Source organism: Trichophyton verrucosum (genome assembly GCF_000151505.1).
Source record: "Trichophyton verrucosum HKI 0517 chromosome Unknown contig00832_1.f1.exp, whole genome shotgun sequence".
Classification (NCBI taxonomy): Eukaryota; Fungi; Ascomycota; class Eurotiomycetes; order Onygenales; family Arthrodermataceae; genus Trichophyton; species Trichophyton verrucosum.
Window position 1 is genome coordinate 59,326 of NW_003315238.1, and position 21,142 is coordinate 80,467.

At 47.4% G+C, this 21,142-nt stretch overlaps 7 protein-coding genes across 7 annotated transcripts; 6 read left to right on the plus strand and 1 right to left on the minus strand.

The window, feature by feature from the left end:
- Positions 1–140: 140 nt before the first annotated feature.
- Positions 141–1,355, plus strand: TRV_06906 (uncharacterized protein; the record flags this gene model as incomplete). The annotated part of the gene is made up of 1 exon (XM_003019035.1): positions 141–1,355. One exon carries the CDS (start codon positions 141–143, stop codon positions 1,353–1,355), a length of 1,215 nt encoding a protein of 404 aa, XP_003019081.1.
- A 452-nt stretch (positions 1,356–1,807) lies between these two features.
- TRV_06907 (uncharacterized protein) lies at positions 1,808–2,641 on the plus strand (the record flags this gene model as incomplete). The annotated part of the gene is made up of 2 exons (XM_003019036.1): positions 1,808–2,480; positions 2,589–2,641. 2 exons carry the CDS (start codon positions 1,808–1,810, stop codon positions 2,639–2,641), a joined length of 726 nt encoding a protein of 241 aa, XP_003019082.1.
- Positions 2,642–3,052: 411 nt separating this feature from the next.
- TRV_06908 (uncharacterized protein) lies at positions 3,053–3,781 on the plus strand (the record flags this gene model as incomplete). Its single annotated transcript, XM_003019037.1, has 1 exon — positions 3,053–3,781. One exon carries the CDS (start codon positions 3,053–3,055, stop codon positions 3,779–3,781), a length of 729 nt encoding a protein of 242 aa, XP_003019083.1.
- A 169-nt stretch (positions 3,782–3,950) lies between these two features.
- TRV_06909 (uncharacterized protein) lies at positions 3,951–5,627 on the minus strand (the record flags this gene model as incomplete). The annotated part of the gene is made up of 2 exons (XM_003019038.1): positions 3,951–5,470; positions 5,558–5,627. The coding sequence occupies 2 exons, from the start codon at positions 5,625–5,627 to the stop codon at positions 3,951–3,953; spliced, it is 1,590 nt and encodes a 529-aa protein (XP_003019084.1).
- Positions 5,628–5,977: 350 nt separating this feature from the next.
- On the plus strand, positions 5,978–6,940 carry TRV_06910 (uncharacterized protein; the record flags this gene model as incomplete). Its single annotated transcript, XM_003019039.1, has 4 exons — positions 5,978–6,001; positions 6,078–6,262; positions 6,327–6,745; positions 6,813–6,940. The coding sequence occupies 4 exons, from the start codon at positions 5,978–5,980 to the stop codon at positions 6,938–6,940; spliced, it is 756 nt and encodes a 251-aa protein (XP_003019085.1).
- A 940-nt stretch (positions 6,941–7,880) lies between these two features.
- TRV_06911 (uncharacterized protein) lies at positions 7,881–9,593 on the plus strand (the record flags this gene model as incomplete). Its single annotated transcript, XM_003019040.1, has 1 exon — positions 7,881–9,593. One exon carries the CDS (start codon positions 7,881–7,883, stop codon positions 9,591–9,593), a length of 1,713 nt encoding a protein of 570 aa, XP_003019086.1.
- A 1,068-nt stretch (positions 9,594–10,661) lies between these two features.
- Positions 10,662–20,598, plus strand: TRV_06912 (uncharacterized protein; the record flags this gene model as incomplete). The annotated part of the gene is made up of 14 exons (XM_003019041.1): positions 10,662–10,704; positions 10,802–11,240; positions 11,302–11,610; positions 11,698–12,041; positions 12,232–12,708; positions 12,773–13,097; positions 13,269–13,617; positions 13,681–14,115; positions 14,168–16,975; positions 17,026–17,720; positions 17,773–18,256; positions 18,314–19,400; positions 19,451–19,821; positions 19,882–20,598. 14 exons carry the CDS (start codon positions 10,662–10,664, stop codon positions 20,596–20,598), a joined length of 8,883 nt encoding a protein of 2,960 aa, XP_003019087.1.
- Positions 20,599–21,142: the final 544 nt, after the last annotated feature.

A 21,142-nucleotide genomic window follows, 5' to 3' on the forward strand; every position in this document is an offset into this window, starting at 1 on the left:
GAGAACAAATATTTTTCTGGTCTCTAGCTTCTTCATCTTCTTTCTCCTTACATACTGGCAGATAAACTTTCCATGTTCATTTATTATTGCATCCAAACTACCTTTTATCCCCAACAAACTGGATTTTGCACGCCGTCAAAATGCAACCGGACCTAGTATGTGACGCGAGTAATATCGACCACCACAACCATAAGGACAGCCCGGCTATCACTTCGGTGGATAATCAGATTCAAAATTCTGCCAGTTACTCTAGTGATACATCATCCAAACTGGGTGATTCCTCTTCATACGACTCTAACTCTACCGATTGTATCAAAAACCCCGGACTGGGCCGAGATGACCCAATAAATGAAAATGATGTCGAAGAGCTTCCTCCTTATCTAGATACGTTTGGTCTAAATTATTCTGCCGATGGATCCGGATACGCTGCTCCAACCAATGGATACCAAGAATTGAAGGATGGTTCAAAGCAACTGATGAACAAGCAGAATCATGAAATAAAGAAGTTTCATGAAGCAGAAAGAACCAGGTGCTTAGCTCAGGGTCTCCCTGCGGACAAGCTAGAGTCTCGACGGCTGAGAAAAAAGACGCGGACTCAAAATTTAGCAAAGAAACAAGCGTATAGGGATGAGCTGTCTGACACCGACAGCTCCCTTAGCGAGGATGAATCTAGATCTGCTCCTTGGGTATTTGAGGATGAAGCAGCCACATCCTTTACTAATTGTACCAAAGGGGAGAAGCAAGCGTCGAACGAAGATGATCTGGGAATCACAGAAGATGATGTGGAGGACCTTCCTATTCACTCTGACATACTTCATCTGCGATACCCTGTTGATGAATCGGGATATGCAGCTCCGGCCAAGGGTTATCAAGAATGGCAGGACAGACTTGGGGAGAAGAGAGATAGAAATAGGAGAATGGGCAAAGAACAAGACGCAGAGATGCGTCAGCAGCGCCTGGATCAGGGTCTCCTAGCCGAAGATTCAGAAGACAGGCAGGACAGAAAGTACGCACGCGCAAGACGGCGAGCTGAAAAACAAATGTTAAGCGAGGATGCATCTGATACAGACACATCGCTTAGTGACGAGGTATTTGGGCCTGTTCCTTGGGTATTTAAAAAGCCAAGTGGCCCTCGACTGCCTGGTGATAGGCGCATGAAAAACTATTCCAGAACTCCTCCTAATCCTGCACCCAAAACTATGGGTGCACCGGAAGATACCTCACCCGAGGATCAGGAGATACAAGAGAAAGTTGCTAGGCTCGGGCGGCCAAAATATTGTGTCTTTTCGGAGCCATATCCACGAAATTTCATTCCACTATCTGAGTTTGAGAGGCTGACAAGGGAAAAGAGATGAGCCAAAGGTATACCCACACCTCCTCGCTTGCCATCAGCCCCACGCTCGCTCTTCGATTGGTGTATTGGTGACGGACCAAGTGTAATAGGGCTTCAAGAAACTGAGACCGAAAATATACCTGTCAATGAACATGAGGCTGACACTGGAGAATCACCCCTGGCAAAATCCCACGATTATCTAGAGAGAGTCATTTCCCCCGGTTTGCAACCCACAGTAGAGCCGGGTGAGGATGAGCCCATTTTTGCTTCCCCGCAGGGGCAAGACACTGAGGATGCGAATGAGAAAGAGGCAGTGACTACACCCCAGGGGACAGAGAATCAAGATGAGAATCAAGAAGTTTCACGCTCTGAGGTACCGCCTGCCAATACCCTATATCATTCAAGTCGCACTTCTGCGGAAACGCCTGGAATACTAGAGGGGAACCTGCGTCACCTCGTTACCGTAAGCCATCCATGGATGTTTCGACAGATGACGAGTTACTCATGTATGACAAATTGCATGGTACCAATATTTGCGTGGAGCCTATGAATTTTGATTACCTTGATGTCGTTCTGGTGTCCGAGTTTGATTTTATGGAACGGCGGGAGAGAAGGCGCATGGGCGGTCCTACTTCTCCGAGTTGCGTACTCTCACCATCCGAGAATGCCTCCACGGAAACTTCTTCAGATAGCTTTTATGAGCGGGTGAAAAGACCAAGGTACCCATGTGTTGGTCAAACATGGTATGTAAAGCCATGGAGACACCCCGGTTTCTTCTTCTCTTCACTAAGTGATACTTATAGGAATACGCGGCGTCCACATTTCCCCATTCCAAAACCCGAGTCTAGAAAGAGGCATCGGGCTACTTTTGGCCGGTATTACTCTTCAGAAGAGGAGACTGAAACAGAGATACCGAGAAGTGATACCTCGCACCGCACAAGGACGGGATATAGGAAACATAGACGAGCAGTTCCTGAGCAAAATACAAGCGAAGATGTGAATATCATTATTGATCTTTACCTGAACATTGACCCGGAACTCCAAGCAAAGGTCAGCTACGGTAAACAGAAGTCTGGGGATTGTGTTTTAGGCAACTTCATCAAAAGTCCCGTTGATGTGTCTGCGCCTGAGCCAGAGGCGCAAAGGGGTAGGTTCATATGATATAGATTCCAATTTTGGTGATTTATAGCTAACTGAAAAATGGCAGGATGGTTTAACATTGAACTGGAGAACGAGGCTATCGTGACAGGTCTAGTTGGCCTTGCTGTTGGATTAGCTGCTGGAATGGTGTTTCGGCGGTTCAGATAGGTATCTGGTTTAAGAAAGGCTTTTGAGACGGACGATTTTCCTACGTTATCTTTAATTTTCGTCACGAAATAATGAGTGTAGATATGACGCTATATTGTATGATAGCTCATCTCTCTTCCTTATATTCTTTCTGGTCTCCCTCGAGGTTCTGGTCAGTTCTAATATTCCTGTGACGGAAGTGCTCCAATGAGCTAAAAATAAACATAGAGAGAAACTTTAATCAGCTAAGTAATCCAGTTCACGTGACTATAACTTAATTACATAAGTTAATTAAGATTAACTGGAGCCGCAGAAGGTAGCGAGCTAAAGACGAGATGGCTGACAGCTCTTGGATGGCGTCAACATTCCAGGTCGACTACACAGGCCGATTACCAAAAATCTTTATCACTCCCTCACAACCAGAAAGTCACTATGGTAGATGTTCGGGAACTCCTTCGAAACGAACTGGCATCAAGACAGCTCCCAAGCTCGAAAGCCGCCAAAAAACGCAGACACGGCCCTGACTTGGAGCCAGCACGGAAGAAGCCCAGGGCAGACACAGAAGACGAGGCGGAAGATGAGAGTGCCCTGACCGTCAATAGTACAGCAGAGATACCTGATGGACCGTCGCCTCCCCGAAGCCTTAGTGCGGATAAAACGGAGGCCGCACCTGAGATAATTACCGAGGAGATTTCACCTGCACCTGAAAATCAAGCTGTCGACGAGGATGAGTGGGCAGCTTTCGAGCGGGAAGTTGCTCAGCCTTCCAGGGAGCAACCGCCTACCACAATAAATACCTCGGCGACAATATCTGCTGCCCCCGTGTCTGCCGCTGAACTTGAGTCGCGTGAACGCGAGGATCGGGAGGCGATGGCAAAGAGCCGAGAGGCAGCATTGCTGGGGGACCGTGAGGATGCTACCAGATTCTTAGAGGAAGAATTCGACGAGATGGAGGAACTGGATCAACGTGTCAAACGGCTAAAGCAGATGCGGGATGAGATTCGCCGAAAACGAGAAGAAGAGAGGAGCAGACTCAATGATGTACAAGAAAGTGGGCTATCGGATAATAAACACACGGCCGGCGATGGGGACAAAGATGAAAACGATGACGACGACGACGATGATGAGGGAGAAAGTTGGGATGATTGGGGATTTAGATGATGAAGAAAGGATTTGTACAAATGGTTGAAAACTGTCCTGAATCAGTCATTTATAAGCGATACCCTGCTTTTAATTCGTCTTCCAATGATCATGTTCGTTGATGTAATATAGCATAGCGCGATACCTATTTACAATTAGTAGCACCAGAATATATGCGGTACACACGCAGCTAGGTGTCATCCATATAACTTTTAAGACCCTCTCTGCCCACTTTCATAGCTCTCTGAACCTCCGCATCTTCCTGGCGGAGAGCATCTTTGCTATGCATAACTGCTCTCTGCTGTCTTCGCTTCTCTTCTTGCACTCTCATTTCACGGTCATGCAAAGCCTTCTCTCGCTTTCGCCGTTCTTGCTCTTTCTTTAGCTGTTCGGTCTTTTCAGCATCATCTAGCATATCCGCTTGCTCTGGCGCCGCGGGAAGTGTAAGGATGTAAGACTCGATAAGCTCATCTCGGGTTTGCGAAGGTAGGGATATATATCGAATGTCGGATAGAATTTGCTGAGGTAGTGAGTGGATCGAGCTTGACATGTTAAGTGATGATAGCGGGATAGACTTGAGTAGAGAAGATAGATCGGACTTTCGAGTACTTTCTGGAAGTTTTAGTCTTGCAATATGGTCACGGTAGTGCTTTTCTTTCTCCTTTTCTGGTATTCTGCTATCTTTCATTTCCGGCTCCTTTCGATACTTTCGCTTAAACTCAGCCCAATAGAGTTTAGGGGTAGCATGTTCATGCAGAAGTGCAAAATATCCAATTCGAGGGTTTGCTTGTTGTTCCTTCTTCTTGCGTTCCTTGTGCTCATGGATTCGGTCACGGCTCCAATTAGACCAGACCTCCCGTCTTGATTTCATATTTGGCAGAACCGTGTACCTCGGATCAAAAACTATCTTCCCTTCTTCGATAATAGTTTCCCAAGGAGTATATGGGCTTATCCTGAAGTCGTCAAGCAAGTCACGGAAAAGAGCAATGGTATCTTCTTCAGAGAGGGGTGGCTCCTCTTCATTCTCTTGCCATTCAGTTTCGCCAGCTTCGCCATATTCGTCGTACTCGCCGGGGCCACCACCGTAGTCGTCTGCCATGGCGGCCAACTGATACTCGATGTCATCCTCGTTGAATTCGACCTGCTGGTTAACTTCCTCGTCGGTTTTTAGTCGCTTCGACGGTTCTTCCTCTTCATCGTCCGTCACTTCCACCTCCTCATATTCGCTATCTGAGTCTCGTCTCTTGGGCACAGCCTCAGCGGGAATTGGTGTTTGTTCTGATCGCTTTTCAGATGGTTCAATACCAGCCTCTGCCTTCGGTATCTCCTCTTCTCCTCTCTCACGCCTTTCTTTAGCTTCTCGCTCAATACGGTCATATTCCACAACACCCTTCATCACCTCGGCAGGATATTTCCAAAAGCTCTCGTTTGTCTCTGGGTTGTGGACAAACCGACGGCCCAGCTTTGTCTTTACCAGAACCCACGGAGCACATCCGGGTATAGCATGTTTTGTCTTCGGCCGGTCTTCAGGGTGACGGTGTTTTCTATAGGGCTCTCTAGTTCGAGAGAGTCCTTGGAAGTTCGGGTCAAAGCCTCGGGTAACATGGGCAGGTGGTTGAAATTGTAGCGGATATGACGGTAGTGCAGCTGGTACCGCCACAGGCACCGGTGTCTCTTCAACAGGCCGCTTATATGTTGACTGTTTTGTCTCTGCATTATAGTAATATCGATGCCCTGGTACATATAATTGTCAGGATGAACCGTTTATTCAAGGGTCAGGCTTCTGTATCTCCTTACCTGAGGGCGCTTTGTGCTCGGTCCATCCTGGCGGGAGGGCATTGGCTGGAGTATAAGTCGACTTCAGCATCCTGTTCACTATGTCCCCAAAGTATTCGCCGTCCTGGAAGACGTATTTAATTGTTCTGGTGTTGTTCTCCCTCTCCTCGCCTTCTGCCTTTCTGGTGTTTTTTTATGTCGAAGTTCTGCGGCTGCTCTCTGATTGGCCCGAGCTCTCTCTTGGTACGCGCGATGCTTTTGGTGGCCTAACCTAACTCACTGAAAGTTGCTTCTTGAGCTGTCCGAACAACAACAACGACAGCAAGACAGACGACGGGGAAGCAGAGGGAAGGCCGACACTACTTTCATACCGGGCGCTGGAAGTAGATTGCTTGAGATTAAACTGTTTACAGATACGGATCTGCACTTGGAACAGGACAAATGGCGCGGAGATACGACTCTAGGGTAGGCCTCTCTCCTTCCGACTAATCGGCTCGCTAGCTAGCTGAAGGCGCCAGGCTGACGGTGATACTGGCTGTAGACAACTATATTCTCGCCGGAAGGCCGCCTGTATCAGGTTGAATATGCTCTAGAGGCCATCTCCCACGCCGGAACTGCCCTCGGCATCCTGGCCAAGGATGGGATAGTTCTCGCTGCGGAGCGGAAGGTCACCAGCAAGCTTCTGGAGCAGGACACCTCTGCAGAGAAGCTCTACATCTTAAACGAGTCAGTTATCCTCCATGGAGCAATGTCACTCTAATCCCGCCCGTTGTTAACAATATGGCTATAGTAACATGATATGTGCCGTTGCCGGAATGACTGCCGATGCCAATATACTCATCAACTATGCCCGTCAAGCCGCTCAACGATATCTCCTCACCTACAACGAAGATATCCCGTGTGAACAACTAGTCCGTCGATTATGTGATTTGAAGCAGGGCTACACCCAGCATGGTGGTCTTCGGCCGTTCGGTGTATCGTTCATCTACGCTGGCTACGACCCACTCCGGCAATTCCAGTTATACCAGAGCAACCCTAGCGGCAACTATGGTGGATGGAAAGCTACCAGTGTCGGGGCTAACAATGCTAGCGCACAAAGTCTTTTGAAGCAAGACTACAAGGAAGACTGTGATTTGAAGGAGGCATGTGGCATGGCTGTCAAGGTTCTGAGCAAGACCATGGACTCTACCAAACTGAGCAGCAAGAAGAGTAAGCACTTTACATCTTTTCCAAGATTATTTGTTGGATATATCTAATTTAGCATGGGGAATTTTAGTTGAGTTTGCCACTGTTGGAAAGACCAAGGACGGCAAAATCTACCACCACCTTTGGGGTGCTGATGAGATCGATGCTCTTCTAAAGGAGCATGATCTAGCTAAGCCTGACGACCAGGAGACTGGATAAATGGCTAACTCACGATTCTACAACCATGTTCTGCCTATAACGAGACGGCGTTCTGGCTCTGTGTTCACTATGCAGCGGATCAAGACTATCAATCATTGCAGCCCATAATATAACCACTTGAGACTGGTCCTTGCATTCTGTCAGCATATAAAGTCGTAAGCTTATGATTTTTCCTGTCCTGAGCTGCATTATTTCTAGGTCCATTTGTCCATTCTCCAGTCAGCATTATATCGCGCCGGTATATAATGTTGCCTAAGAGACATGTGCCTGGCAACTATGTAAACAATCCCTACTGCAGTCGACAATTCCCCAGTAACGTAACTCTCGAGCCTCTCGAGTTTAATGGAAGTCCATGCCAAGGCAGCACGTAAAGCAGTTACCTAACTAGTTTAACTTAAGCCAATCAGAAATGTTTAAAATGGAGCCAATCGAAAGCAAGGACCCTGGACCTTAACTGGCTCTAATAACTGCATGCAAAACATGAGTTCAGCTCAGATGCTCCAATGCAATACGACGGCCAGCATCAACTGCTGGCCTCACAAATACACAGATACTGGCACTCTGTCGGGTGTTTTGCGATATATAACTATGTAATAAATTGCTGTTAGGATATGTGTTGATACCCATGGCCAAAAGATGCCGGCACTGCTCCTGAACGAGATGCCGACTTGCTCCAAGGATTCAACGCCATGCAGGCGCAAGAGACCAACCGGAAGGGGCTGACGGGAGTGAACGACCATTCTAGGGACCCCTGTCGACATAAAAATACCCGGTCGTCTCAGCATGCTCGCAATGCATACCATTTTAGGATTGGTGATTGACAATGTGGGCGACTTTTTGTGCCCCCAAACTCTGTTGACCGAGATATATATATTGGTGCCTGCCAACTGAATTGTCACGGCTCAATGATAATGTCTCTGCTCAATATATATCCTCTTTTATGAGGCCTGATAGCAACGAGCTGCATAACTGCTGGGCGTTGGCCAATATGAGAGAAGCAACTGCTGCCTGCTCCCGAAATGATACAATTACAATTCCAACAGAGGCAGGAGTACACAGCCAGGCCGATACCATTAGCACGGTTATCTCTACGCAGAAGACATGGCGTTTTTGGGCTATATTCCCTGCACTATGCATGACTACTTTTTTATCTGCGCTCGATACATCAATTCTCTCAACGGCGCTGCCTACTATATCCAAGGATTTGGGCGCTGGTCCTCTATACATCTGGATTACGAATGCGTACGTGCTTTCGTCTACTGTCACGCAACCCCTCTTCGGTCAATCAGCCAACATCTTCGGTCGGAGATGGCTCTTAATCCTCTCGGTTGTCTGGTTTGCTGTCGGTAGCGGATTAGCTGGAGGTGCGAACGGAACTACCGTGATCATTCTAGGCAGAACTATTCAAGGTATTGGCGGCGGGGGCATCAATACCCTGATAGATATTGTCATTGGGGATCTGGTACCTATGCGTGAACGAGGAAAATACGTTGCGCTAATGGGTGTTATCTGGGCCATTGGCACTGTGATAGGGCCAGTACTTGGTGGCGGGCTAGCCGAGCATGCCTCCTGGAGATGGATTTTTTATATAAACCTCCCTCTCTCCGGGCTATCCCTGATTTTGCTGTATTTTTTCTTGCGTGTGGCATCTCCGCCAGGTAATGGGTTCTACAAACAGCTTTTACGTGTGGACTTTATTGGCAATGTCATACTTGTCATGGCTGTCATATCTATTCTCTTGTCATTGACCTGGGCGGGCACGCTCTACCCTTGGTCTTCTTGGAAGATTATTTTACCCCTCGCTATTGGGTTCCTGGGATTGATTCTTTTCTATGCACATCAGACATCGCGTTTCTGCCGTGAACCATCTATCCCATTGAGGTTATTCCCCACACCTACATCCCTTTTTTCCCTCATCCTAGGATTCACGGGTTCTATTCTGATCTATTGGGTTGGCTACTTCCTGCCAGTCTACTTCCAGGCTGTGCTGGGAACGTCCGCAACGAAGTCCGGGCTTTTCGTTCTTCCGATTACGGGTGCAGTTGCCCCCTTCGGTATCCTGGCCGGTATTCTGATTTCTGTCTGGGGCAAGTACCGAGCTTTCCATTTCATTGGTTTCGGTCTTATGTCAATCGCCGTAGGACTCTTCTCAGTTCTTGATCAATACTCATCGGCTGGATATTGGGCAGGGTTCCAGATAATTTTTGGAGCTGGGTCAGGCCTGATATATTCGAGCACATTACCGCCAATACAAGCCTCTTTGCACGAATCTGACATGGCTACGGCAACTGCAACCTGGGCATTTATGCGGAGTTTTGGGTCCATCTGGGGGGTTGCTATCCCCACCGCAATATTTAACGAGAAGACTGAATCCCTTCTCGGAGGAATCAGCGATCCTTCTTTGAGGCGTCAGCTCTCGAACGGTGGAGCATATGCACTCGCAAGTTCCGGCCTCTCATCCTCCCTCATGCATGACCCGAAACTATTATCGGAGGTGATTGGGTTATATACTCAATCTTTAAGGTTTGTATGGTTGTTAGCAATACCCTTCGGCATTTGCGGATTCGTTGCCAGTATTCCAATTCGCCAGCTTGAATTAAAGACACATCTGGAGACCGAATTTGGGCTGCAAGAGCAACGACAGGAAGGTTAGGGACAATCGTCATATTCGCCGCAAATCTCTAATTCGTGAAATTATAACACACTCGTTCATTTGGTCAATAAAGACCATTTAAATAGCCAAAGGAGACCCGCTATCCTATGTCACTTGAAATAGAGCGTGTCCTTATGTGGAGGCCATCCCAGCTACTCTTCAGATGTCACTGCATACGGGATTTGCTCTGTTATCATAAAGGAAGGTGGAATCCACGTCACCACGTCGATTGAACTCAGGTCCCTTAGTGTCTTGGTATCTACATCTTGTCGACTTTCCCCCTCACACCCCTGAGGATGGTTCGGGGGACGGAGTTCCGCCAACTTGGAGTAAATGTCTGGAAAGGTTATACATGCACATGCGGAAGTGTGTATCATGCGGGAACAATCAAACGGGAAGTTATAGAGAAACGTGCCTAGGTGAGCTAGGGGGGATATGTCGCTGCCTGCTACTACAGATGCAACCCCCAGGATTATCGGCTTCTAATTGGGCGGTATTCCCTGAACCTGGCAGGTGGAATGCATCAATTCCAGGACGCATCAAGGCAAATACGGCATCCATAGAGAACCAGCGTAGAGTTTTGAACCGGACAACTGGGACAGGTGGAGACGGTGAATGCTCCTAGCCATGCCGTAGGCGGCTCATGGAGAGTTGACTGTTGGCTATTTGTCCTGCCAATCCCTGTTTGCGTCTTAAAGCCCAAGCCTCTGCCTGGGATAACATCATGCATTTAGAGGGTGTCCGGAGTATTAATGCAATTCCAAACATTCCAGAGTACGGACATCCTTGATTGCATGCATTCACAGAATTATCCCACGCCTGACAAGTTTGCGTAGCCTGCTTCGCTCCAAACGACCCGGCAGCGTTAGAGATAACCGGAGACCCATACACTATGTTAGGAGCCTATTCCCGTTCCTCTATTGATATACCTACTACATCACCATGGATTTCTGGTCTTTTTCTGTTCAAGGATAACTCAGAATCACTCTGGGGTCTTTGTTAATGAAGTATACCTTTTCACCTTTGGCCGTCAGAGGTAACTAGTTCTTTACTGAAGCTATAAGAAATATGGCAAACACCGTTGATGAAGGCATTGCCATTGTTGGCATGGGTAAGTGGCCTACTGCTTCACTTTGGATATATGGGGTTGACGATAGCGTACTCGAATCTACCAGCTTGTCGCCTTCCTGGAGGTGTAACTTGCCCAGAATCATTCTGGGATTTCCTCCTGAGCCAGCGCTGTGCCCGCGGCCCAGTCCCAGCTAGCAGGTTTAACGCTGCAGCCTTCTACAATCCTCAGAAGGACCGGACCGGGTGCATTCGTTATACAGAGAGCTACTGTATTGACAATGATCTCGAGGATTTTGACAATGGCTTTTTTGAAATGACGAGTGCGGACGTTCAGACACTAGATCCTCAACAGCGCCAGCTGCTCGAATGCTGCTATGAAGCTCTTGAGTGCGGGGGTATTACCCTCAACCAGGTTGCAAATACAATGACTGGCGTCTATATTGGTAATTTTGCCAGTGACTACGAGTCACTGGCGTTCAAAGAGCCTGAGAAAATCGAGGGCATGCAAGTTCTGGGTATGGGGAGGACGACTGTGAGCAACCGCGTCAGCTATCTGTACAACTTGAACGGACCAAGGTGAGCTATCTCTGTTGAATGGTTAGCTACTCTGAGGGTATCATGTTAACAACTAGATTAGCGTCACCATGGACACGGCGTGCTCCTCCACGATGTATGCTCTCCACTTCGCCGTTCAGGCTCTTCGCAACGGCGAGATCCCAGCCGCGTTTGTCGGCGGCGTCAACCTTATCTTGACGCTGGAATACCATTTTGCTATTGGCCAAATTGGCGCCTTGTCTCCAACCGCCATGTGCCACGCCTTTGACGCGTCTGCCGACGGCTACGCGCGGGGAGAGTCCATCAATGTTTTATACTTGAAGCGGGTCTCTGATGCGTTGAGAGACGGAGATCCTATTAGGGGGGTAATTAGAGGCGTCTCTTTAACTGCGTGAGTCCACAGAGAGCCCGTATGAGGCGACTATTGAGATTGGGAGGTTGATACTGCGCAGCTACGGAGTACTAATACCTCGAATAGGAATGGCAAAAACAATGGTATCACACTGCCTAGCGCAATGGCGCAGGAGTTGTCTATCCGAAAGGCATATGAGCACTCGGGGCCTATTGACTATAACGCCGTTGGGTTCGTTGAATGCCATGGGACTGGAACGCCCATCGGTGATCCGATCGAGACCACAGCGATTGCGAACGTGTTTGAAGACAGTAGAGACTGGCATGATCCCATCCTTATCGGATCAACAAAGCCTCAGGTAGGTCATGGTGAGGCTGGCTCTGCCCTGACAAGTATTATCAAAGTCGTTCTTGCGATGGAAAAAGGAATTATTCCCGGAACAATCGGTATCAACAGGCTGAATCCAAACTGTGAGTGCCCCTGATTACTAGTTAATGTCATGTTTGTCGGACGCTGCTAACTAGCTAATTCCCCGCTGATCAGTGGATTTGCGACGGGGATGCCTGGCTGTTGTCACCAAAAACACTCCCTGGCCTGCAAACAAAGCAAAGCGCACATCCGTCAACTGTACAGGGTATGGGGGCGCCAATGGGCATGTAGTGCTTGAAACTATTGAGGAATATCTGAAAGGCTCAAATATGCTGCTTGGTGCGCAGGCACAGCTCTGTATCGACCCTTATACGTCCATTTTGCAGACACAGTTTTTACTCCCGATCTCCGCCCACGATGAGTACTCACTTTCGAGAAGCCTGGAAAACGTATCTGACGTATTGCACAGTGGAAAATATGACATTCACGGGCTGCTCTATACCTTAACTGAGCGCAGGACTAGATTTACTTATCGCGGCATCATACCCATAACAATTTCCAATCATGAGGATGGCTTCGGCAAACCGTCAACGGGGAAGGCAAATCTCGCAGTCCCCACGGTAGCTTTTGTTTTCACCGGGCAGGGGGCGCAATGGGCGGGGATGGGAAGAGAGCTCCTAGATAGTTTCCCTGAGGTTAAACGAGTTTTCTGGAAGCTAAATAAAGCATTAGCTCAACTACAGCCTGCTCCAGCATGGAAACTCCAAGGTAATGTCTATAAAAGAGCACATTATGCCGGAGATTACGATGCACTAATGCAGCTGCCTAATAGATATACTGCTTGAACCAGAAGAAACAAGCAGAATTGGAGACGTTGCATTTTCTCAACCAGTATGCACGGCAATTCAGATCGCTTTAGTGGATTTGCTCCGCGAATGGGGAGTGAATCCCGTAGCAACAATTGGCCACTCATCCGGTGAACTTGCTGCTGCATATGCTGCAGGACTAATTTCAGCGGAGAATGCAATTATTGCAGCTTATCTACGAGGCGTGCATGCTGCTTTGACGCAGGAACCGGGGGCTATGATGGCAGTGGCAATGGGGGTACTAGATGCCGAAAATCTCCTTGCAGAGCAGGATATTCCTCCAGAAGATGTGTGTGTTGCTTGCATCAACTCTCATAAGAGCGTCACGCTTAGTGGGAAGCTGCAGCCGATTAACAACCTACACAGTGTCTTGAAAGCGCGTTCCGTGCTGTGCAAGAAATTAGCTACCGGAGGCCAAGCTTATCATTCTCCTAGCATGAGGTCAGTCGGCTTGGGGTATAGTGATGCTATAAGGGAGGCTGTTGAAATACCAAACGGTATAAATGGAACAAAGCAGCAACCTAACGGCCATGGTTCAGTTGCGGCTGTCAACTCCACGCCGTGTAGCACTAATAAATCCACAGTACAATCCCATTCGGCTGCTACCCGACGACATAAGGTCGATGGTAGTTCCAGGCCCGTGATGATTTCGTCAGTTATCCTGGAGCCTCTTCAACTATCTGACATTTCGGGTGCATATTGGCAGAGAAACCTGGAATCTCCAGTTTTATTTGACCCGGCATTAAAATATCTGTTAGAGCTTACATTTGGCCCTGAAGATCGATACGTGGACTGTTTGATAGAGATAGGGGTATGCCCTCTCGCTTTTGTTCTAAAATATGTCAAGTCCTACTAACAATCATGCTTTCTGCAGCCTCATAATGCTCTCAAGGGGCCCATCAATCAAATCATCAGCTCTCCGGAAGTCACCGAAATATGGAAATCCAACCTCGGAAGTGCACCAAAGATATCATATGAGTCCACTCTTGAAAGACAACACAATGCAGAAGACGACATGATGAGACTCGCTGCGAACCTTTTTATGAAAGGCTGTTCAATTGATATGCGTCAAGTCAACGGTCAAGCTTCCTATCAACCCGAAAAGCCTATCGCTGACCTACCAATATACCCTTGGAGCCATACAAACCCACACCCACTTATTGTTACCCGTGCAACTAAGGACTATAAATTTGCTACCCATCCAAGACATGATTTGATTGGAAGCAGACTTCCAGGCAGTAATCGACTGGAGCCAATCTGGCGAAACAATCTCCGCTTGAAAGACGTGCCTTGGATTAAAGATCATGTCGTAAGTTGACATATCTACTGTGAATATCATCTATCAACTAACCTTTAGATAGATTGGTAATGCAGTCCTTGTCCCTGGAGTGGCGTATATTGCCATGGCAATCGAAGCTGCTGCTCAGTTTGCTGAAGACGAGACTCTTGGTGGCCCTGATTTCGAGTTTGAGGATGCAAAATTCCACTTACACACTATGGCTGTCAAAGCTGCATTAGTTATCGGTGCCAGTGGAACAGCAGACATTATGATCAACCTGCGGCCAACTGACGCTTCGGCTGCGCGTAACCGGTTTGATTTCAAAATTTGTTCTGTAACTGATGACCGGTGGACAGAACACGCTAATGGATCCATTTCCTACGAAATCATGCACGGTAAGCGGACAATGAAGTCCTCTTTTGCTGATGAGACAGCCGATCCCATATTTGAAGAGAAAATTGGCAAGGACGCTTGGTATGATCGACTCAAGTATCGAGGTTTCGACTTTGGGCCTTTCTTCCGAGTTATAGACGAAATCGAGATTCTAAGCTACGAGTCTCGCGCTCGAGCCAAAACACCCATTCTGAAGACTATGGCTAAGGATACTCCGCACGAATCTCGGTATGCAGTTCACCCTTTAACAATTGATGCAGTACTCCAGGGCCGAGTTGTTGCTGTTTACAATAGCCGGATAGACAAGGAAGAGGCGACCCAGATCCCCGTGTTTGTGGAAGATATGGTAATTTATCCTGCCTCCTGGGCAAAAAACCAGCCTGGTATCATTGACAGTGTTGCCTGGACCGAGGGTGCCCGGAGTGGTGGCTCTCACTCCAGGCTAGTAACTGAGGATGGCTACGAGATAATTTCGACTAAACATGTCAGATGGCGCCAATTCGAGAACCAGGGTAGCCAAGAAAAGTTGGCTAAGAGTACTGCACGAGAGCCATACTATCGACTACATTGGAAACCAGATGTTGATTTTCTCAACTCGGAGAAGGCCAATGACTTGTACCATAGCGATTTCAAGTCTCCCTTGGGAATCAAATACCTCGATGAAATCTACAATATTCGCATTCGCCTAGAAACAGTGACTGTTTTTTACATATGCAAGACCCTTGAGCTTATTAGCAAGGAAAACCTCCCTTCGGATTCCTCATTGCGGTGGATTCACGCATACTATGACTGGATGCGACATGTTAGGACTGAGGCGGCAGCTGGTAACATGGTACTTTGCGATGATAATGCTACACAGCTTACCCCTGATCTGCGAGAACGTCGAATTGAGGCGTTGCTATCGGAGCTTCCTTCCAACTTTCCCCAGCTAGAATATAATAGAGTGGTGATGGAAAATATGAGCGGAATCTTGAATGGAACGACTTCTGGTGTGAATTTGGCGGTCGAGGCCGAAGTTCTTGCTGGTGTTTATGCTGACGGCTCAATTCATGATGCTGCGCGTAAAAATCTTCGGTCTCTAGTTGATAACTTAGCCCATAAAAACCCAACTATGAAGATTCTCGAGGTGGGTGCGGGAACAGGAAGCTGCACATCTGTCGCTTTGGACATTTTGAATACCTACGACAAGAACAACGGGCACGCAAAGCGATATGCAGATTATACCTTTACTGATATTTCACCATCCTTCTTTGAGAAGGCCGAGGAGATGTTTTCGGAGTACTCTGCTATAACCTTTAAGGTATTTGATGTCGAAAGGGACCCAGAAATCCAGGGCTTTAACAGCCATGATTACGACCTAATTCTTGCATCCAATGTGCTTCATGCACCTGGAAATACAGATAAATTGCTCGCGAACTGTTGCAAGCTCCTCAAGCCTGGTGGAAAGCTGGTCATGCTCGAGATCACCCAAACTGAGAGTCTCACACCTGTCCAATTTGCATTTGGTACTCTCCCGAGCTTTTGGGGCTGTCTTGATGATGCTGATGGTGACCGTCCCCTGGGCCCGTTTAGAACGCTGCCATCTTGGGATGAACAACTTCGCCTCTCTGGTTTTAGTGGCTTGGATTTGATTCTGAGAGACTTCCCAGAACCCCTAGCACTTGAGAGTGTCATGATGTCAACTGCTATCCACGCATCAACTAGAACTACAGTTGTCTCGGAAATTGGTCCTGTAATCATTGTAAGTGGAATATCCTATTTTATGTGGACAACTGCTAACATCGTTAAGGTGCACTCAGCTAACCAGGCAGACTTAGCCCTGGCTATTGCTCAACTCATTGAGAAATCGGGAGGGAGTGTCAGGTATAGCTCCATGGCAAACTTGCCCGAGCTTGTTGACTCGAGTCAGCCACAAGGATATATCGTTTTGGAAGAACTCGATAAGCCGACTCTAATTGATATGCAGCCAATGCAGTTTGAAGGTTTTAAGAAGCTTGTCCGTACAGCCTCAAGCATTCTCTGGGTTACTGCAGGGGACCTTATGGCCGGAAAAAATCCATCAGCTGCCATGGCCCACGGAATCAATACGGTCCTGATGAATGAAAATTCAACGAAGAATCTCAGGTTTGCTACACTGGACCTCGACGATGCGGCTGTCTCTGAAACTACAACAGCTGTTAAGCATATCGCGGACATATTCTTATTGGTTGCAAAGGCGCAATCAAGAGAAGATTGTGAAACCGATTTTATTCTCAAGAACGGTGTCATTTACATAAGTCGTGTTGTTCCTGACGCTCAGCTGAACGAAGAATTCAGGTTGGACAATGGAGATGGTCGCGTAGACCAAGATTTCCCAACCTCTGGGAATGTGCAGCTAGCTCTTGAAACACCAGGTCTTCTCGATACGATATACTTCCGTGAGCAACCTACTTGCGACATTGATCTCGGCTCAGATGAGCTGGAAATTAATGTTAAAGCCGTTGGCCTGAATATGAAAGTACGTCTCCTCGCTCCCTAGCAACTGCCCAAAAGCTAACAATAGTATAGGACTATGTTATTGCTATGGGAAATTTTGAAAGCGTCAATTCCAGCATCGAATCGACTGGGGTTGTATCCCGCGTTGGTACTAACGTTAAGAACATCAAACCAGGAGACAAGGTTATATGCTTCGAGCGAGGCCATTATGACACATTCTTGAGAAGCCCCGTCGCCAAGTGTCTAAAGCTAAACGACGGTGATGACTTGATTGAAATGGCTACAATTGGCATTGCACTTGGTACTGCATTATATTCCCTGAGATACCTAGCACAACTTGAAGCTGGAGAAACAGTTCTCATTCAAGCTGCTACAGGTGGTCTGGGCTTGGCAGCAATACAATATTCAAAGCTCGTCGGAGCAGAAATATATGCAACTGTTGGTACTCAAGCGAAAAAGGAATATTTGATTAACGAATTGGGGATCCTGGAAAATCGGATCTTTTGGTCTCGCTCTCTTGACTTCAAGCAAAACCTGTTGAAAGAGACAAAGGGGCGAGGAGTTGATGTAGTGCTTTCCACAATCTCAGGCCCAGGCTTCTATGAGGGCTTTGGCTGCCTGGCGCCATGTGGAAGACTAATTGATGTGGGTAGAGGGAATGTTTTGGACAAGGGAAAGCTGGGATTGCATGTTTTTGATGAAAGCATTAGTGTGTTCTCTTTCGACCTCAACTTCGTGCTCGAGAAAAAGCCTCAACTTGCTTCACGGTATGACCCCCATCCACCTATCTCACACTATTTTTTGGCTAATAATCTTCAGACTTCTAGCAGATATGACGGAGCTCCTAAGGGAAAAGAAGATAAAGCCAGTTAAAATAGATCGGACTTTCCACATTACCGACATGGAAAAAGCTCTTAGATACTTTGGCCAAGGACAACATATCGGTAAGGTAGTATTGACCTATGGCCAAACTGAAAATAAAATCAAACTACATGGAGTTCTAAAGCCCCGCGGAATTCACGCCAACAACAGTTATGTCTTAGCTGGCTGCCATGGTGGCCTTGGGCACAGCATTGCGAATTGGTTGATCGAGCATGGTGCCCGGAATTTAGTGTTTTTATCTCGTTCCGGGGAGAACAAGCAAGAAAATGCTTCCTTCATATCACGAGCAAAAGCGAAGGGCGTTAATGTTGCATCTCTGAGAGGAGATATATCCAGAATGGTGGATGTGGAGGAGGCTGTTACTAAGGCAATCTCGATGGGCCCTTTGAAAGGAGTGGTTCATGCTGCGATGGTTTTACAGGTAAGTCCAGATCTTCTAAGTACAACAATATCCTGTCACATAGCTAATTATTAAAAGGATGCGTTTTTTGATACTATGACTCTAGAAACTTTCAATGCGGCTATTCGCCCCAAAGTCCTCGGCGCCCTTAACCTGCATAAAGCGACACTTGATGCACAAGCCGAACTGGACTTTTTCTTCATGACGAGCTCTACTGTGACTTATGTTGGACATATTTCTCAATCTAATTATGCGGCAGCCAATGCGGTCCTTGACAACCTGGCAAGGCATAGACGTGAATTGGGCCTTCCAGCGACAACAATTTCATTAGGGCCGATCAAGGGGGTTGGGACTCTAAACAGAAAACCGGAATATGCTGAAAACCTACTACGATCTGGTTTGATTGAAGCACCAGAGTCCGAGTTTATTTATCATTTTGAGAGACTCATCAAGGAACAAGAAAAGTCACCACATTTCGACAGAAATACCCAAGCGCATATTCTCACAGGCGTGGAATACAGCAAACATGACCTGAGCATGGTTCAGGTAACCAGGATTGAAAAGGATCGCCGTTCCGCTCTGTTGGTCACTATTTTAGAATCCCGTAAAGCTGCAATTGGAGAAGGTACCGCTTCGGCTGAAATGATGAGTGACGAAGCGTTAGATATCCCCGAGGACCGAAACGCGGCTATGATAATCCTGGCAGATGCGGTTGCTCAGAGGCTGGCAAAGCTACTTTTTGTTGCTTCTGATGATATTGATATCATGCGCCCACTATCACATTACGGCATTGACAGTATGTATGGCAGCGAGATGATACACTGGCTGTCCCAGAAATTTTCTGTTGGCATGTCTTTTCTTGAACTCCTGGACCCTATGTGTACATCGAAACACCTAGCTGGAGTTATCTATGACACTGCACGGAAGCACAAAGAATCAACGGTGGCCAAAGACGCTGAAGCTGCAGATATCGTTATTGATACAATTGAAAAGTCACACGCGGAAGACAATGGCACAAATGGAGCTGGATTACTACAGGAGATTGAGGAGAATCATCAAGGCTCTGGGTCCCATCTAGAGAGGTTTTCTACATACCTTAAACAGGCAGTTTCGGGACCGAAGCCAGTGGCACACTCCTATGTCTGTTCAGTGATAAAGAAGGATGGTAAGTTGACGCTCTAACTTGCATACCAAAGCTAACGGGAAATTCTGTAGGTGATCAACTGTACTCCCACGCGGAAGGCTCAATTTCACAACATTCAAATGAAAGGGCAGGGTTTGATTCAGTCTACTGGATGGCCTCGATGACAAAATTGATGACAGCAATTGCTGTCATGCTCTGTGTAGAACGTGGTCAAATATCCTTAGACGAGGACGTTACCTCCGTTTTGCCTGACCTATGTTCTCTCCCGGTTCTTGACCGTGTTGATGCCAAAGGAAAGTACTCGACTAAGACGCGAAGTAAGCCGATCACCCTTAGACTCCTCCTTACTCACCAAAGTGGTTGTGGGTATCATTCTAGCCCGTATCTGGCGCGATGGGCCAAACAAAATGGCCGAACAGAGAGTATCTTCGATAATGATTTTGTAAGGATCTGCCTCCTTTATCAAATGTGTTAGCTAGGGTATGGCTAACTGTTCCCACAGAAAGTTATGGAAACATTTCCCTTGATGTTTGAACCAGGGTCAAATTTTATGTATGGATCAGGTTTTGACTGGGCTGGAGAGCTTGTTGCACGTTTAAACGGGGTGAGCCTTGAGGAGTTTTTGCAGGCTGAGGTCTGCAAGCCCTTGGGGATGACTTCGACAACCTTCCACCCTGACAAACGCATTGACATGCTAAAACGACGTGTTGAATTCTACGAACGCAACGATGACGGGTACCTCATGCCTGGCGCCGAATATACCAAGCTTCCAGCGGCCCATGAGTGTGGCGGACATGGCCTCTGGTCGACGCCACGCGACTGGAACAAGTTTGTCCACATGATTCTTTGTGATGGCAGACCAATATTGCAGAAGAGAAGCGTGGACGAGATGTTCAAGCCACAAGCAATTGCAGGCGATGAGTTACGTGAATTGCTATCTGGCCCTCTCCGCGCATCACTGCGTTCAACTGTCGATATGGAGGCTGAAAACATCGAGATTGCCATTGCTGGGCCAGTGTATGTAGATGGCATCCCTGAAAGGAGGTCTGCTGGCACTGTACAGTGGTCCGGAAAACCTAACATGTTTTGGTGGATTGATCGCCAGGAAGGCATTGCTGCAACGACCTTCACACAAGTTATTTCAGCATCAGATGCACGGTTTGAGGAGCTGACGACTACGTTTGAGAGAGCCGTTTATGCAGATCTTACGAAGTTGTAGGCATTTTACGGCAATCGGCACCTTATTCTGAGACACCCTAACGATATATGTTCATATTGCCACTGATTTTAACGCACTTGTAGATAGGGGCATTTTTAGGCAACTAAATATATAATTGAATTAGTTACCTAACTAGCAAGTACTCAATCTATTGGCAATAACCCATCTATTTTGCGTAGGAGGTACATGTACAGGCATTGCCAAACACGTTGGCTCAACTCTGTCCACTGGGGTGTTTACTTGTGGCATCAAATCTTTAAAGTGTCTCGAGAGAAAGGAGAGGACTCGCGAGCCTTATTAGCATAACGGAGTGATGCGGAAAGGATATTGACGGAAGAGCTGGTCAAAAGCAACATGTGGTGCCTGAATGGGGAGAAAATACGGCGAAGCTGTGACCCTGCAGGGTCCGGCATGAAAAAGGGGTCTCGGGGAAATTCAACAATAGCTCCCGTGTGCGAAAGGTTCCGATTTCAGCCAGTGAAGCTGTAGGAATATCTATCCGTATGAAACAGCACCATAGACTAAAGACGTGGGAGGTTGGCTA